The sequence below is a fragment of the Panicum virgatum genome, chromosome 9N (genome assembly GCF_016808335.1).
Source record: "Panicum virgatum strain AP13 chromosome 9N, P.virgatum_v5, whole genome shotgun sequence".
NCBI lineage: Eukaryota > Viridiplantae > Streptophyta > Magnoliopsida > Poales > Poaceae > Panicum > Panicum virgatum.
In genome coordinates, this window is record NC_053153.1 from 17,977,902 (window position 1) to 17,990,882 (window position 12,981).

At 44.0% G+C, this 12,981-nt stretch overlaps 1 protein-coding gene across 1 annotated transcript; it reads right to left on the minus strand.

The window, feature by feature from the left end:
• Positions 1-9,028: 9,028 nt before the first annotated feature.
• On the minus strand, positions 9,029-10,935 carry LOC120692267. The gene is made up of 3 exons (XM_039975530.1): positions 10,673-10,935; positions 9,612-9,706; positions 9,029-9,510 (listed from the first exon to the last, which is right to left on the minus strand). The coding sequence occupies exons 1-3, from the start codon at positions 10,749-10,751 to the stop codon at positions 9,232-9,234; spliced, it is 453 nt and encodes a 150-aa protein (XP_039831464.1). The 5' UTR covers positions 10,752-10,935; the 3' UTR covers positions 9,029-9,231.
• Positions 10,936-12,981: the final 2,046 nt, after the last annotated feature.

Below are 12,981 nucleotides of genomic sequence, written 5' to 3' on the forward strand. Positions count from 1 at the left end.
CCAAAAATTTCACCCTGTCTAACCAGAATGCACATTTGGAAAACTTAGCATATAATTTATGATCTCTGAGGCGTTGAAGAACAATGCGCAAATGTTGGGCATGGTCCTCCTCATTCTTGGAATAAACAAGGATGTCGTCAATGAAGACCACGACAAACTTGTCAAGATCAGGCATGAACACCGAATTCATAAGGTACATGAAATAGGCAGGTGCATTTGTGAGGCCAAAGGACATGACCAAATATTCATATAATCCATATCTTGTAGAGAAGGCTGTTTTAGGAATATCACAGGGTCAGATTTTGATATGATGATATCCAGAACGAAGATCCAACTTTGAAAACACCCAAGCTCCAGCCAACTGATCAAATAAAACATCAATGCGGGGAAGGGGATATTTATTTTTGATTGTCACCGCATTGAGAGGCCGGTAATCCACACACAATCTCAAACTATCATCCTTTTTCTTCACAAATAAGGCCGGACAACCCCAAGGTGATGCACTAGGGCGAATAAAACCTTTGTCAAGAAGTTCTTGAAGTTGGATTTTTAATTCGGCCAATTCCTTGGGTGGCATTCTATAGGACCTTTTTGAGATAGGTGCAGTGCCTGGCTGTAACTCAATAATAAACTCGATGTCCCTATCCGGTGGCATTCCTGGCAAGTTATCCGGAAAAACATCGGCAAACTCGCATACCACTGGGATTTCTTCTAATCTGGATTCGCTCATGGCATATGCGCAAGAATTTGTGCACTCTTGGGAGGGCAAATAAAGAGTAGTGGCTCCTTGGATCGGGGAATTTATTTCAACGGCCCTGGAGGGAATGTCCAAAGCCACTCCATGCCGAGTCATCCAATCCATTCCCAATATTATATCTAGTCCTTCTAGTGCCAACAAGATCAGATCGGTTTTGATGACTTTACTACCCAGTTTGATTGGAACGTTTCTTATGATTTGATTTGAAGCAATTTTTCCACCCGGTGTTGATATCATATAAGACCCTTTTGTGTGACAGAAATCCAAACCCACTTTTGCACCAAATTTTGCATTAATGAAACTATGGGATGCACCGGAATCAAATAGTATAACTGCAGGCTTGTTGTGGATAGAAAAGGTACCCGTCATCACTGGTGCACCCTTAGGAAGTTCTGCAAGAGCGGTGAAGTTGACTCGCCCTTGCCTGACCTGAACAGTCTGCCTTCTTCCCTTGTTCTGGTTGTTCTGAGTAGAACCTTGACCCTGGTTTTGTTTCTTAGGCTGCGGACACTCGCGGGCGAAATGAGATGAACTCCCACAGTTGAAGCAACGATTTCCTCCACTTGGACGGGCTGGCTGGGGAGCATTTGGCCTTGGGCCAGTTAACTGAGGAATAGGGGGTCGCATTACACCCTGCTGCTGTGGCGGCCTAAAAACCCAACGCCCTGGCTGAGGGGCCTTCTGAGGGATTGTAGGAGAAACATTCTGCACGAAACGATACCTCGGTGACTGAACACTCGAGGGTCCAGGTGGAGCCTTCCGCTTCTTCTCAGCACGATGAGCCATAATGCAATCTTCTTGTGTAATTGCCAGATTAACCAGCTCATTGTATGTGTTGACCCTAATGGGATTCAGACGTTCCTTGAGCTTGGTATTGAGTCCTCTACGGAAGCGGTCACGCTTCTTTGCATCTGTGTCAGCATGATAACCCGCGTACTGACAAAGACCATTGAAAGCTTGGGCATATTGAATAACTGTACGAGTCCCTTGAGTGAGACCCAGGAACTCATTCAGTTTCCTCTCCATAAGACCCTCTGGAATATGATGGTCCCTAAATGCATTCTTGAATTCATTCCAAGTAACAACATGATCGGCCGGAAGCATTCCATGGTAGTTGTCCCACCAAAGACGAGCAGAACCGCGAAGCTGTTGTGCGGCAAAGAGAGTCTTATTTTCCTCCGAACATGGCACCGGAAGTAGTGCAAACTTGGACTCGATTGTGCGAATCCAAGCATCTGCATCCAGTGGTTCTTCTGTCTTGTGGAACAGAGGAGGCTGGGTTGCAAAGAAATCCTGATAACCAGCAGCTTGAGGTTGATGGGCGTGGTGTCCACCTCGCTGCTGCCCTTGGACAAGTTGGCGAAGCAACTCAGTCTGGGCGGCCAGGACTTCCGCAATGCCTGGTGGTGGGGGTGGCGGCTGCTGTGATCCGCTACCACTCGCGTTCACGAAACCCTCCGGATTACCACGCGTTGATCCCACCATCTGGAATAAGAAAAATTCCTTCGTAAGCAAGTGGGATGCAAAGTCCCAAAAATACAAAAGAATAGGTGCAGATCAATGAAACTTGTATGATTTATATAACAACATGGACAAAAGGTTGTTCGTTTCTAGAACAACGCTTGACAGCAGAGGGGTATATTAACATTCTACACCTTTGTATTCTACTCAAGCACTTCGGCAAATAAAGTCATTTGCTGAGTTCGGTAACTTCCTATATTCAAACACAGCAAACAGAGCAGAGTCTAGATAGACCTTAATCGTGAAAAATAACACGTGCTCAGGTGCAAACCTCAGTATTTTCCTATGATCACATGTACTTTTATTGATTTCCAGATTAAGATCATGATGCATGCACGACCTATTCGTCCTCACAAAACAAACAACTGCCAAATAGCTTTGGACTTACGGGGTTAGCGCCGGTAGCATAGCACAAAATTACCTCTCTCCCTATATATGTCTAGCCGAAATCTAACCGTTCTTAACTTAACGTAATCGCGGTTAGTGTACCTGCAGAAGATGCATAGAATGTAAATATATAAATATCCACGACTGGACCCTTTGTGCCAGCACTCACGAACGGCCCCCATGTGTCCTACGCCACATGGGTAACGCATATGCAGTTGCCCACATATTCACCCATACATTGCCATTCACTATAGAAACAGCAGCCATACAATTTTCCGCCGTATGGCCAACGTTAAACATACGCTACTCAGCGGCGTATTCACAAGTTCCTTTACTCCCAATATAATCGACCGAGGTCGGTATATTGGTAGCAGCTCAAGTAGGCCACTGCTTGAGCACAGCGTTCGGTTCGCATCACCGACGGGAAGGTCAGTCTCCCTCAGCTGACTGAGTATACTTTACTCCCAATATAGTCAACTGATAGTTGGTATATTGGCAGCACCTCAAGTAAGTCATTGCTTGAGGGCAACGTTCGGCTCGCATCACCGACGGGAAGGTCAGACTCCCACAGCTGACTGAGGATCCTTACCTTCTTACCTTAGCGTACGTGCGTCGTTACAAAATTTAAGGGTTGATTGAGCACAAAAATAAGGTCTGACAGAAAGTAAAGTGCTGGAAGTCAGATATATAACGACATAAGTTAGATAGCCACCTAGCAACTTCCCATAATTTCCCTAGGGCTTTACGAACTAGGCACCATCCTTAACGAACCAACGTATTTTGCAAACGCAATTGTTATGGTCAAAACTTTAATAAAATTCTTCAAAAACTCATCACAATCTCCGGTGCACGCTTTGTTCGGCTCTGATACCAGCTGTGGCAGCCCCGCCCGACATAAACCGGCTTAAGTGCGCTAACCATCATCAAAACGACAATCAGGGTTAACACGCACTTAAAACGGAGCAATCCGGCAGTGCTGTCGGGTAAAATCCCGATAAAACCACTTAAACCTGGATCGAACAAAGCAGCATAACTCACACGAAGGCGAGTCCAGAGATTACAACACCTCACAATATATTACACCACAGAGTTTAACATAAAAACAGAATTACAAACCAAGTTCCAAATTTAACAAAGTACTTTTCAAACCAAAGTAACAGAAGTTCAACAGAGTCCTTTATTTTAGCGGCAAAGTAAACATGAGAACTAACGACGATATGGATGTCTCGAGAAAGCCCGATACAAGACATCACTCGTTCTTGTCATCATTGGCCGGGGACGCATCCCACTCCACGGACCAACCAGGCGGAAGAGTGCAAGGCCAGGTCAAACTGGCAATCATATCCTCAAAGGTTTCACCTGAAACAAAATATAGCCACAAGCAAGGCTGAGTATTCTAATACTCAGCAAGGCTTACCCGACTAAGGGTATATTTAGCCCTTTATCTAGACATGCATGGCCTTTGGCTTGAGGAGTTCGTTTGCCGAAAAGCAGTAAAGAGTAGATCCTTAATTTCATATTTTAGCTTTCAGGTTCTAGTTCAATTAACCGTTCTAGGTGAGCATCTATCCAATAGCATACATGGTGGAAACAATTATCTTTCATCATCCAACCAACCATATTCATCGTCATCATCTTTCACTTCTTACTCTATGTGGCAAAAGGGTTAAGCAGTCCCAAACCGTGAGAAGCGGACGATTCGAATCGAATTTGTTAACCTTGCAAGGCAGACCTAAACACACGTCACGTGGTTACTCCCAGAGTCACACGTGCAACATTTCCCCTTTCTTTCCGGGTTGTGGATCAGGGTCACCGTCCTCGACTACAGAGTACGACGACTCTGCACCCGCATGTGCGCGCATGAGAAACGACGTTCAAAGAAGGTGAAAGTAAAGTCCACTTGCCGGTCCAATCAGGTACTTTAGCTTACCGATTACCATATTCTCGGCATGTGTCTAGTACGTTCAAACGCTTAACCACCACTACCACACACTGCGGCCTTATCAAATTTCACTAAACAGACGGGGCATCACAAATACCACAGCCCCGCCCGTAACCTTATAGTTGCAGCAGGTATTAAACAACCAACTCCTATAATTCTCGCGAGTGACAGGAAATCACTCGACTTCTACCGAACACTTAGCATAGCCAACTAGCGACCTACACATACTAGTGTTCAAGCATAGGTACCTAGGATCATGCAACTAAGGTTCCAGTCAACTCCTGTAAACTTAAATGCACAAATAGATAGGAACAACAATAAGTTGCATAAATTTAAAATAGTTGGACATGCTCCGGGACTTGCCTTCCTGGGCGTAGCTGGATCGGGGCTCTTCCGAAATCGGGTTCGGATTTTGCGCAGCTTCAGTTAGATTAACTTGAGCTTCACGCTGCTCACTCTCGGACTCGTCCACCAGCTCGTATGTTCCGTCAGCGAGAGTAGTAGTATCTATATGAGATGCACATGGGTGAGTTGTTGTGATGATATTAATTCATGAATTATTTCACAATAACGGTGTAACGCAAACAAAACCCGAAGTTAAAGAGTGAAACACTTTCATTCATATTTTACTGGGCAATCGTTTATAGAGTAGTAACTTAACATATCTAACTACACAAGACATCATGATCAACAACACAAGAAAGCTATACTAACTCCTAAACAAGTGGGAGTAGTTTCCTATAGCAATTAAACCATGGTTAGTTAATAAATCAGTAACTCAGCACACATACAGTAGTAAATTCAGAAAAAATTACTTCAAACAGAAGGTAAACATAACTAGCTATACTGCAAAATTCATCCTAAATCTTGTAGCCAAATGTCCAGAATAAATCATGCAATCAGACAACTCCTAGAACAAGATCGAATTATACACATTAGACCAGAGTATAAAACAAATTCAAACTTTAACAGTAGGTCTAAAAAGGGATTAATTAGCTACTGTGAATTTTTCAGGATTTATTATGCACAGAAATAAATAGGAGAAAATAAACAAAACATACATTAGCTTATCAAGATTAATTTTTAGATCCTATTCTAATCATGAACTGGAGCTCAAACTCCATGGACAAGCTATACTATGATAAAAGAACACTCAGAAATATTTTCATGATTTATTATCAACATAAACTATTTATCATAATTAAAGTCTACTAAACAAGCATTAAAACAAAGAAATAGCTACACAAATCTATAAATAATGAAATTTGGACAGTAGTGTTCATCTAGTATTATAAGTACACATAAAAAGTTTCATACATATATCTCAGTCAAAACATCCAGAAATAAAAAGCAAAGTGTTTTACTAGATCTAGCCAAGACTAGGGTTTCATCTAGTTACAAAGGTCAACTGGTGCTAAAATTTTTACAGAACACTAATCATAGCATGGTTTAGCTACCAACCAAAAATCACCTATAGATTCTAAGTATAACTCCTAGAACAATTATAGCCTAGGAAATCTAATCTTTTTCCTAGATTAAAATACAGACAGAAAATAAACATGTGCATGTAAAGAAAGTTGTAGATCTTGTTGCAAGGATTCCAAAACAATTGGATTTGCATTTTTCCGATTTTTCTACGAATTTCTAGGAATTTTCAAAGTTTGCTGTTTTTGAAAACAAAAGAAAAGGAAAAGGAAAACTTGCATCTAGGCCCCTGGACTTCTTTCTTCTTCTCACCGCGGGTCCCTGGCTGGTTTGAGAAACAGAGGAGGGGCGGGCGGCCGGAATCCGGCGTGGGGGCTCACCGGAGGCGTGGGGAAAGTGGGGGAAAAGCGTCACGGCGTCGAGAGGAACCCAAGGGTGGGCTCGGTTGGGCGCGGGACGGTTGGAGGCGGCGGCTCCGCGGAGCAGGAGCTCCGGCGGCGGCGTTTGGCGGCAGCGGCGGTGGTCCGGTGGTCCGGGGCGGCGGCGAGCAGGTCGGGGAGTACCAGTGGAGGGCGAGGAAGCTAGCTGCGGGGGTTATTGGGCACGAGGGAGGGCGGAGGAGGGGGCTCCGCGGGAGCCTAGGGCGCGGCGGCGCTAATGGCGGCGGCGTCGGCCGTTTTCGGGCAGAGGGGCAACCGGGACGCGGCGCTCGTGCTCAGGGAGGAAGGAGAGAGGGGTGAGGGCGTCGTGGAGCTCGCGGGATGGTTCCAGGCGAGTCAAGGGTGCGAGAAGAAGCGAGGGCGGTCGGCTGGCTCGGCACGGCGTCGCCGTGGCGCATCGGCGTTCATTCTCGACGTGCGCGCAAGGGGCAGTGCCGCGTGGCGAGGTCGAACGGGTTGGAGGGGGCCGGGTTGGGCGAACCCAGTGCCGGGGAGGTGGCCTGGCCGGGCGGGCGGCGCGTGGCCGGCGGCCTCGCACACGGCCGGCGCTGGACAGGGGAGGGGAGAGAGCAGAGAGAAGAGAGAGAGAGAATTAGAGGTTTGATCCAAAATTCGAATTTTTCTCAAAGATTCTTTTTGAAACATGAGAAACTTTGAATACGAAAATTGTAGAGGATTTTGAATTCTACACTTTTCCTTTCAGGCACCAATTGGTTCGAGACTCCGTTCACAAGTTAATTTGAAAAACCGCCAACTGTATGTTAACACCCGATTCGATTTAAATTCAAATTTTTCTTTGACTTTTGTATGGAAACTCGAAATCATTCGCACATGAAAGTTGGTTCACATCAAAAATGCTACAACTTTGGTTTTAGGCAAAATATTGTTTGAGCTATGTTTTTGAAATTATTCTCTATGAACATTTATTTTAAAACTTGAAAAGAACACAATTAAAACCTTTAAAACCTTGATTCAAATGATTCGTCATTTCATGTGCTAAACTTCACTTTCTCACTTTGATTTCAACTAGACTTTGATTTATCGTGATGTTAGTGACATGCCAACTCAAAATCATATGCACACTTGCATTGGACTAAAAATTATTTAAGGGTTCCAAACTATGCACATATACACATACACACTCATACATACACATGCATTTGTTTCGATGTTTCTTGGTTAAGGTACAAGATTTGGTGCTACTGACCCTGGTTTAGCTAATGAAACACCTGGGGTGTTACACAGGGCGTCCTCAATGTGGAGTTGACAGTTGGCCGCAAGACCGTCCCAACCTCGTTCTTCATCGCAAGACCAACGTGAGTGTTTGGGCCATGTGTGTCATGTATCTTTAGATTTAGTTCAATTTGGGTTAGAGATAGAGTCCGATTTGGACACGTTGATTTAGATTGTTTTCCAAGTCTCCGGACTATAAATATGTACCCTATGATATTCGTAATAGAGACGTCATCACGTTTGCAAACAACAACTCTCGGCGCACCGCCACCCCTAATTCTAGGGTTTCATCCAAGTAAGCGCCATGCTGCCCTGATCGCTTCTTGCGATCAGGGCAGCGTTGTTCTTGCTTTTACCTTGGTATTACCCGTACTGAAGCGTTTTTGATGGCGAGTAGTGCTAGTTATCCTGATTTTCGTAGCATGATCTTTAGTAGATTCATCGTGCTTTTATTACTTATCATCTACGAATATCATGTCATCTCTGCGCGATCATGTTTTAATCTTATACTAATTCTTGTTGTATGGAATTAGTCGTGTAGAGATGACACCCTGCTTCTTTTCCATCTAGTAGATCTAATCTGTTATGGTTTGTTCTTATATTTAAGAATCGGCATAATATCTGCTAGGTTAGGCCTTGTAAACGGGTTGGATGATCCGGTGATGTATTAGATGCTTTGCCTTAGCCTTAACAGGGAATTGATCCGGGAATCGGCTTTCGCTTGTTCTTAGGCCTCTATTCTGATTAAGGTTTAGTTATTTATTACGCTCATTAGGCCCAATTACGTGTATGATGTTCCGATCTAGCAGTGAAGTTTTTATCATCGTGGATTAGATTAGTTAGATTCAATTGAAGTAGCTTTACAGTTACTTGCTTTATTCATTACCATCTGGATATGCAGATCCAATCTGACACCGAGACTCGATCGGCTCTTTAAAGCCGATGCAAGAGTCGTCCCGGGGAGCCGACCACGGCTCGGACTAATGTTTACACGTGTTTGTGCTTGTAGGCAAATCGTCGCAAGCACGTTCGCACATTTCTGATCGGGTATAGGTCAGGTGGCACGCCCTGCGTCTTAGCAAGCCGCGGCGTGTGTCAGGATTGCGGGCCGTTGACGAGGGAGCAGTGCCTGCCAGCGCCCCGGCGACCTCCCGGCTCTTCGTGTTGCCTATCGCTACTCGCCGGTGGGTTTTGACCCACAACAACATCCCAGTGTGATTTTGCGCACAAAGATTTCGAGTGCACTCCGACTTACATGCCACAGATCTACTTTTGCAACAGCCAGTTTCTCCATTGCAAACCACACATGAAAGGATAGACACATAATTGAAAATTCGTTGGAAATCAGACTTGGAAATTGAACCCACAGAATTTCAACACCATGGAGAACAGCAGAGCTCAGATGAATTACACCCCAGGAAACATGTTTCTTTCATCTATTAGTCGATCATGAGTATCTATTATTGGGGAATAGCTCCCATATTGCAGTTTATCAACCTTTAGGTAAACGCGGTATCATTTGCCAATCACCTAGTTGGTTTTCTATCAAATTCAGATTCATGGCAGTGTGGATCAAGCCAATCACGAGGAGAGCTCCTTGGTATGCTGGTACCACTTGCCCTGGCGCCCATCAACTCCCTGAGGCTCTCCACCTTGTTCTCCTGAGCGTTGCCAGTGAGTTTCCTATCTGCTTCCTTCAGCTTGTTCCTGAACCGCTGCTTACGGCCAGCAGTGTTCAGCTCTTGCTGCTTTACTTGAGATGGTGGAGCTCCATGAGGTCCCAAGTATATCTTCTCATCTTTTGCCTGCTCAAGTATGAATTTACATCTCCATGAAACAACAAACATCAATGGACCAGTGCTTCATAAAGGTCAAACATTGTTCAGAAAAGCATTCCAGAACGTACCTGTAGAGGTTCAGGATCTTTTGCTGCTGGGATACTAGGCTCAATCACATCATTATCTTGAGTGAGCAAATTAGGAACAACATATCCATCCGCATCTGTGATTGCACAATTAAAATTATATAAGGATGTGTAAAATAGCAGCAGTGCAGATTACATGGAGCACAGCAAAGAATGTAATTCATGGACAACAACTACCTTACATATCACAATCTGAGATTCAGACAACTAAATTGTAATTACATATAACAAACAACAACCCCAAGTCATACATTGGTAAGATTTATACCATTCGTTTTTCATTCAATGAAGTTCGTAGTTTGCCTGAGTTGGTTCCTAACCTCATGTCCTTTTATATAACATAGTTTAACCATGCAATCCAAAAAATATCTAAGTAAAGAAATGGTTAATATCCAAGTTCCTCGAGTAAGTAATGTAGTTGGTCCAATAGAAACAGGTTGCTCAGTTCAATCCAACAGGGAAACAGATGAAAGCAAAGAGAAGCAATTCATAGGAAATTGACTCTTGAGTTGAATAACTAATGCACAGAATCAGCAAAGGAAGGCATATACTCTGCTGAAATTTGACATGCATAGTCTTGGTTTGATCAAGCAGGAAAAGTAAGGTGAAATTCACAGTTTATTTCCTTGAAAATGGCAAATGTCCTTGCTTATAACCCTGGGTCATTAGGTCCCTGCCATGTGGCTTATACCACCTGAAAAAAAAAAATCCTCTAACTGATTCTGCACACGCCCTTCAAATGGCCCCTAGTTTGGATTCGACCCCCACTGACCCATATCTTACTGAATTACAAACATCAGACTTTTTCCCCACATATAACTAGCATGCTTGCACAATGTCTCAGGCAATCCCTCAACACCAACAAAATTCCGACCACAAGGATGGGCGCCTTACCAGCAAGAGGTAGGTCATCCCACCATCCATACTACACCATCCGTCCCTCAAAATTTGTCTACTCATGCCACGGAAAAACCACCCGCACCGGAAGCTAGCTACCGGTAAGCAAGCACGGCAAGAGACGAGGGCGCGTCACGGTTACTCACCCCACTCGTCTTCCTCGTCGGCGTCCGCAGCCCCAAGCTGCGGGGCAGCCTCCGCCGGCGAGGGGGAAGGCGCGGCCATGGCGGTCCGCGAGGTGACGAGCCGGAGCCGCCTCGGCGGGGGTATGGATGGATCCCCCTCTTGCCCTGGGTTTGGATTGCCGCTGCCCGCTGCGCTCTCTCGCCGGCTCTCCGCTTCACTTCGAATCTTCTTCCGGTCTTCCCTTGGGCGTTGGGAATCGATTCCGGCGTCTGGTCCCCCACCACCACCAGGAAAGACGTCGGCGCAGCAGAGAGGGCCAAGGCAGGCTTTTCTGTGGGCTACTGGGCCCATTGAAGAAGTTCCTGCTGCTTTCGCTGTCAAGGCCCATGTAAGCATGCTATTTTGGGCCATCTACACTGAAGCTACAAGCTACTGACGGCCCTGCCCGATGAGTGGGAAGTCGTCGCCGCTTCAGGCGGCCTGCAAGGCCCAACGAAGACCAACTATTAATGCAACTTTCGGATGGGATTCTATAGTTTCTTTAGCGATATACTCTTAATTGTTTCTGTATACGCCTTTTTCTCAGAAGGTCAGCTAATAGCTAGGGGGAGGACTGGCCACGCAGTTTGCCGGCACGGGGGGCTTGGGATTGTAGAGAAATATTAATTATTTTTTCATATAATAGTATACAATACCGTTGCAATTTAAAAAGAAAAAAGTCCAAATTACTACCTTGAACTATGACCAAAGTCCAAATAACCCTCTAAACTATGTTTTAGTTTATTTTATCCCCTAAACTGTATCATTTGTTACAATTTACCCCTTGATGAAATTTCTCTTTTTTGTTTCTCCACACACAAGTGGAATCTTAAGTTGGTTTTTTACAGGATGATAGAGGACATCATAATGTATTTTAGAAAAATATATCATCATTTTTTTTCGTCATTATTTGATAGAGTAAGATATTTACTAATAAATTCATTCTTGAAATTCAAAATATATAAAACATATTGATGAAAAATTCATAATACATTTTATTAAAATGCATTGTGATGTCCACTACTACCATGCAAAATTTTAAATTAAGATTCAACTTATATGTGGTTGAATAAAAAGAACAAATTTCGTTAAGGGGTAAAATGAACCAAATGGCATTGTTTAAGGGGTAAAATGAACCAAAACATAGTTTAGGGGGTTATTCAGACTTTGGTTATACTTGAGGGGAGTAATTTGGACTTTTTCAATTTAAAAAAGGGTTTGTTCATAAAGGAGGTGTGTCTTGTTTATACTGCTAAAGCGCCCAGACGTCCGACGTTCGGACCTAACATCGAACGGTTTGCAGCGAACATTCCTGCCACAACATGCGTAAGTGTTGCATGCAACATGTAATTTTTTTTGCAACATTTTAAAGTAACATATGCAACATCAAAGACTAACGCATGTAATGTAAACAATCAACATTTGCAACATTGAAAATACATATAAGAAAAACTTCTTTCTTAGCCATCCGTTGATGATGAAAAACCCACCACAACATCGGCGTCATGTTGCATGCAACGTTCAATCTTGTGTTGACCAAAACACTCATTGCAACATCATAAATTGTCACTTGCAACATCACGAAATCACAACTTTAACATGACAAAATCCCGTTTGCAACATGTTGCCCCTAAGAGCCGTAACACCCGAGTGTTAAACTTGGGATTAACTAGTTACTTAGTGACTTAATTCGTTCGTTGCAAACCGAGTCACATATCGAATCAAAACTCAATTTCATTTCCTGGAGTCGGGGTGAACCCGGATACTCCGGATTTCAATCCGAAAATTCCGGATTTGCCCGGATACTCCGGATTTTCTTCCGGATAGTCCGGACCTGGAGTTCTATATCACGTATTTTGGTCCTTTCACTGTTTCCAAACGGTAACACACTCCCTTATTCTCTCTTTCTCCCCTCCTCACGAGCCCTCACTCTCCCCTATGCCCTAGATTCAAATCCACCACCTCAAATCCATCTCAAGGCCAAGGGAACCTCAAATCATCGTGAAAGACTCCCTTCCTTATGTGTTCCACCTTGGGGTGGCTTTATTTTCAAGTTCTTTGGGCAAGAAAGGTGGGCTCAAGGTATGTAAGCTAGGGCTAAATGAATTGATCAATCTAGGATGTTTTAAGCGATTTCTTTTGGGTCAATCATCTCCATACGAGTCCCTCTACTAGGGTCTAGAAGGGTTTCGATTTTTGTAGGTTGGTTTTGCTAGGAATCAGAGTTTCAGTTTTTGGGCGAAAACTGTGAAGAACCCGGATACTCCGGGTATTAACCCGGACACTCCGG